Below are 5,000 nucleotides of genomic sequence, written 5' to 3'. Positions count from 1 at the left end.
TCCACCTTTTGTTTCCACCTACGAGGGTCCCTCATGGCGAGCCGCCAGGCAGGGGCCCAGCCCATCTCTAGTTCCTCGCAACAGGGTTGATCGATCTGCCCAAGACCTTCTCAGTCGTCCCACAGGCCTCCATCCAGGATTGTCACGGACAGAGACAACCTGATGGGCTAGATCATCCTGCGGGAATCGAACCAAGTGGCCATATAGCCTGAGTTGGCGATCGTGCAAGTAACAGGTCCTGTACCAGTCCCACGGTGCAGCTGTTGGTTGGACACATGGTCCCGCCAACTGTACCCCATGATCCGGCGCAAGGATCTGTTACAAATGGCATCAAGACAAGATTCCAGAGCACAATATAGCGTCCAAGTTTCACTACCATATAGTAAAACTGGCAGTATCAGGGCCTTGAAAACACGTAGCTTGTTCCTTCTGCACAGGTACAGGCATCTCCAAATACTCTTGTCGAGAAATTTCATGACCCCTGCTGCCAGGCCAATCTGTCTACTGACTTCCTGGTCTGACAGCCCAGAGTCATGAACTTCACTATCGTGGTATATAAAGCTCTCTGTGACTTCGATGTTTTCAGCGCTAGCACGTACTGGCTGCTCAGGGTCTCCTAGTAGGCCCCCAAAATCCTGGATCTTGGTCTTGGTCCAGGAGACCTCTAGCCAGAGATTCAGATAGAATGGCAAAACCATCAGCAAAGTCAAGGTCTATAACCTTGATATTGCCCAGACTTGCTCCACAGTGACTTTGTATCCAGTATCCAATCCATGCAAGTGTTGAAAAGTGTTGGTGCAAGAACACAGCCTTGCCTCATGCCTGAACTTACATGGAAGAAGCTCGACAGGCCCCCACCACACTTTACAGCACTTTCAGTGCCTATATACAGGTTTGCTATTAGTCCAACAATCCTTGTTGTCAGGATCTCCCAGAGTGATTCGCGATGCACCGTGCCAAACACCTTCTTGAGGTCATGGTAGGCTTCGAGCAGCCCATGTCCGAACTCACGACGGCACGCTACAATGACTCGAAGTGCCAGGATGCGGTCTAATGTGGAATTACCAGGAGTGAACCCTGATTGCTCCGACCTTTGGTGCCTCAACAGATGGTCTCTGATATGTCTCAGTAGGATGTGCGTGAGTACCTTGCCTGGTACACTGAGTAGTGTAATGCCTCGGTGATTACTGCAGTCCCAGCGATCCCCTTTCCCCTTCCAGAGAGGGATGACCACACCCCTCAGCAGGTCAGGGGGAAAGATATCAGTCTGCCAGATGGCAGACAAGACTGCATGCAAGCCCCTTGTCATAGGTTATCCACCAGCCTTTAACAATTCAGCTGGGATGCCACGAACACCTACTGCTTTCCCACTCTTCAGCTTGGAGATCGCTCCCCTGACTTCAGTCAGGAAGGGTGCATCCTCACTGATGGGTGGGTCTGGCATAGGAATCTCAACATTACCCCCATCCAAGTTAACTGTTGGTGGATCAACCTTATACAACTGCTCAAAATACTCAGCCCAACGCACACGCACCCCATCAGGATCTGAGATTATCTGGCCACTTGCTGAGCGGATTGCAGTCGTCTGTGAGGAGGGCTTGGAGTTCAGCTTTCTTAGGGCTTGGTAGGCAGGACGAAGGTCATTTATCAAGAAATGGCTTTCGACCTCCTCTGCAAGATTACTGATAAACTGCTCCTTATCCCTTCTCAACAGTGACTTAGTCCTGCGCACCAGAGAACGGTGCAAGTTGCGATCCCCTGACAATCGAGCCGCACGACAAGCATCTGTGGCTTCCAGTGTCTCCAAACTCGTCCTCCCTCAATCTGTCCAAATGAAACACCCTAGGGTGTTCATTTGGGAGACGGGGGTTCTAAAGTGGACCCGGAGAGTAGCAACAACTAATCTATGATCAGTTCCACAGAACTCGGTGCTTCGATACACCCTGCAGTTCTGGAGGATCCTCCACCGAGTGCTAACGAGGATGTGGTCAATCTCCTTGGCCACACTACCCGTATCGCTTTATCAAGTCCAACGATGCGGGTCAGCATTAGCTCCTGAGCCATAAGGACAACAGACATCTCGTAGCCAGCTTGATTGCAGCCGGATACCGCATTGAAGTCACGCAGAACAATACGAATATCTCGCCGAGGACAACTGTCTGCCACAGATGCAAGTTTGGCGTAAAACATCTCTTTCACCTCAAGTTTACATACATTTGTAGGACCGTATACAGCAATAAGAGACATGAAGCCAAATGAGAGCTTGTCTTAATACCATAATACGCTCATCGACTGGAGTGACCTCAACTACCAAGGGTTAAAGTCTGCTGGAGATGTTTATGGCTATTCCCTGGAGATGGTGGCCATCACTGCAGCCCAACCAGTAGTAAGTGTAGCCACCCACACTAATCGTGCCGCTGCCAGGTCTTCTCACTTCTGAGAGAGCAGCCACCTCAACTCTCAGCTGCTTCAATTACCTAGACAGTAGTGGTAACCAATCGTCCTGTTGCAGGGAACGGACGTTCCAAGCCCCCACCCTGACAGCGCGCCTGAGGTCTAACCTCGGGCAGTCACTCCAGGTGGGCACCACCTCTGTCACCCCTACCGACGCCGAACCAAATATAGAGGAGGTTGGCTGGCTGCAGGTCCCATAATCCGCCTTCAGGGCTCCACGCCAGGTTGGCGGCCGATGGGACCCAGATGGGTCCCATCAACTATATGAGTTGCCAGTGGTTATCTCGGGGGGGCCGACTGGCAAGGCCTGCCTCCCCACAGTCGCCCATTAACCCCAGGGGACACAGGGGCATGAGTTAGTATGAAGCCAGGGCATATCCACATGCCGGTGGGTCATGGCTCTGTACCTTTAGGGCCTCCTGCTGCTCCAAGAGCCTCCACAGTTCAGCCTAGGACCGCAAGGTACCTAGTTTCCATGGGTGGCCACGAGGAGGCACTGCAGAAGTCTTGATGATGGAGAGGCTATGAGCTGGCCAGGGGAGTCTTATGCATAGCTGCTCCCTTTTTGCACCAGGCTAGCCAGCGGTGGCAGCTGTAAGCGAGAAGACATGCAAGCACTTAACACTAGCTAGGCTACCACACCATCGCATCACATCACCCTGAGCATGAAGCACCCACCCATATATATAGATATATGTGTATATATATTTCAAAAAGAAAATGTGTTTTTCTTATTAATACCATTGCTATCGATACTGTTATTATTGTTATTGATATGATTATTAGATTGTCATTAAAATATTTTAGATAATGAAATGATACAAAAGACCCTTTCCTAAAGTGAAGGAAAAGGGTAAACAGATGAGGTAGGTTGTTCTGATAACTGGCTATTTGGTGATTAAGAACTTGTAGAGCCATCTGTGTGTAAATGCAATAAATAAATGTTTATTACAGTGGGCATGGCATGTATTCTTGCCATATGGTTCGAATGGGTTAATGTAAATACATTTCTATAAGTCTGGCTGAGCAAAACTAAGGGTCATGTGATCTGAACCATGTCAGAGCAGCTTTGTTTACATCTTTAACCAATCAAAGAAAAGGATATATATAATATTTATATATCATACATATAGATATGCATCATATATACATTTATATATTCATCACACACACACACACACACACACACACACACACACACACACACACACACACACACACACACACATATGCATCATCAATGGGGAGCTAGCGCCAGCAGGGCACATATCCTCATCCACCCTTCGCTTCCACCTAAGAGTGTCCCATGGCGAGCCACCAGGCATGGGCTTGGGTCTACTTTTATATATTGTGTGTGTGTATATATATATATATATATATATATAAAATATCTATATATTTATATATATAAATATATATATATATATATATATATATGTATATAGAGATATAAATGTATATATTGTATATATGTATCTATATATATATATATGTATATATAATATATATTGTGTATATATAAATATATTTATATAATTGTGTATGTATATATAAATATTGATATATATATATTGATATATATATATATTTATATTTATATTTATATTTATATTTATATGTCACGAACAGCATCAATGATTTCCTCACAAACTAACATTGATGAACTGCCACTCCGGGGCTCATCTTCAATTTCATTTCTTCCACTTTTGAACCATCTTTTCCATTTGTAGGCTGTTGATTTCTTTGGGGTATTGTCACTATAAACTTGTTACAGAGCTCCAAAGATTTGCCTGTTCTCCCAATTGAGTTTCACCATGAATTTAATGTTGGCCGTGGCCTTGATTTTGATGGAATCCATGTTGCTTGAATGGTGCCTTACTTCCAACTGGCAGAAATTTGTTATTACCTGCATTTAAGGGTTCATTTTTGAACATGTTATAACGTATTGGTACAAGAATGTTCAGGTGCATTGAAATCAAAATTCTTCTATATGATGTCATGTCATGTTAATTATGTAACAACATTTGCATAGACTTTGTGTGTATGTTTCTGTGTTTATAAGTTAATTACTTATTGTGTATCAGTATTGAATTTAATCTTTATATTTCCTTATTCTATCAGAACCGAGGTGATACAGGTGTTAAAATGCAGTATGTACACTGTCGACTGGTGAGTTTGGAAGAAAATTGTGGAGTGCAGTACACAAACAATGTTGATATCAGCTGCCTTTCAGAAGCAGAAGCACAAAATATTATCAGAGAAATAGCAAGGTAGGAGTACATGTATTATAAACATTTACCTTTTGAGCTGTTTGGGTAAAATATTTATATTTAGAATTTTATTTTATTGATTTTCAAATGTTTTCCTTATATGAATCCCTCTTTTTTTCCTTTTCCATATATGCGTATACACACATACACAGATATATATACAGATATACATTTACATATAAATATTCATATACATGTATATACATATACACATATATATATACATTTATTTATATGTGTGTGTGTTTCTGTGTATGTATAGATGTAGGTATGTAT

General features: G+C 43.8%; 1 protein-coding gene across 3 annotated transcripts in view; it reads left to right on the top strand.

The window, feature by feature from the left end:
* LOC125031842 (probable arginine--tRNA ligase, mitochondrial) overlaps positions 1 to 4,751 on the top strand; it is a 98,656-nt gene extending 93,905 nt beyond the window's left edge. For all 3 annotated transcript variants that reach the window (XM_047622820.1, XM_047622838.1, XM_047622828.1), the window contains one exon: positions 4,576 to 4,751. In XM_047622820.1, the coding sequence (XP_047478776.1) occupies positions 4,576 to 4,728 (153 nt within the window). In that variant the 3' untranslated portion in view covers positions 4,729 to 4,751. The remainder of the gene's footprint in view (positions 1 to 4,575) is intronic.
* Positions 4,752 to 5,000: the final 249 nt, after the last annotated feature.

The sequence above is a fragment of the Penaeus chinensis genome, chromosome 2, assembly GCF_019202785.1.
Source record: "Penaeus chinensis breed Huanghai No. 1 chromosome 2, ASM1920278v2, whole genome shotgun sequence".
Lineage (NCBI taxonomy): Eukaryota > Metazoa > Arthropoda > Malacostraca > Decapoda > Penaeidae > Penaeus > Penaeus chinensis.
Note: the sequence above shows the minus strand (reverse complement) of the source record. Positions and strands in the feature narration are given on the sequence as shown.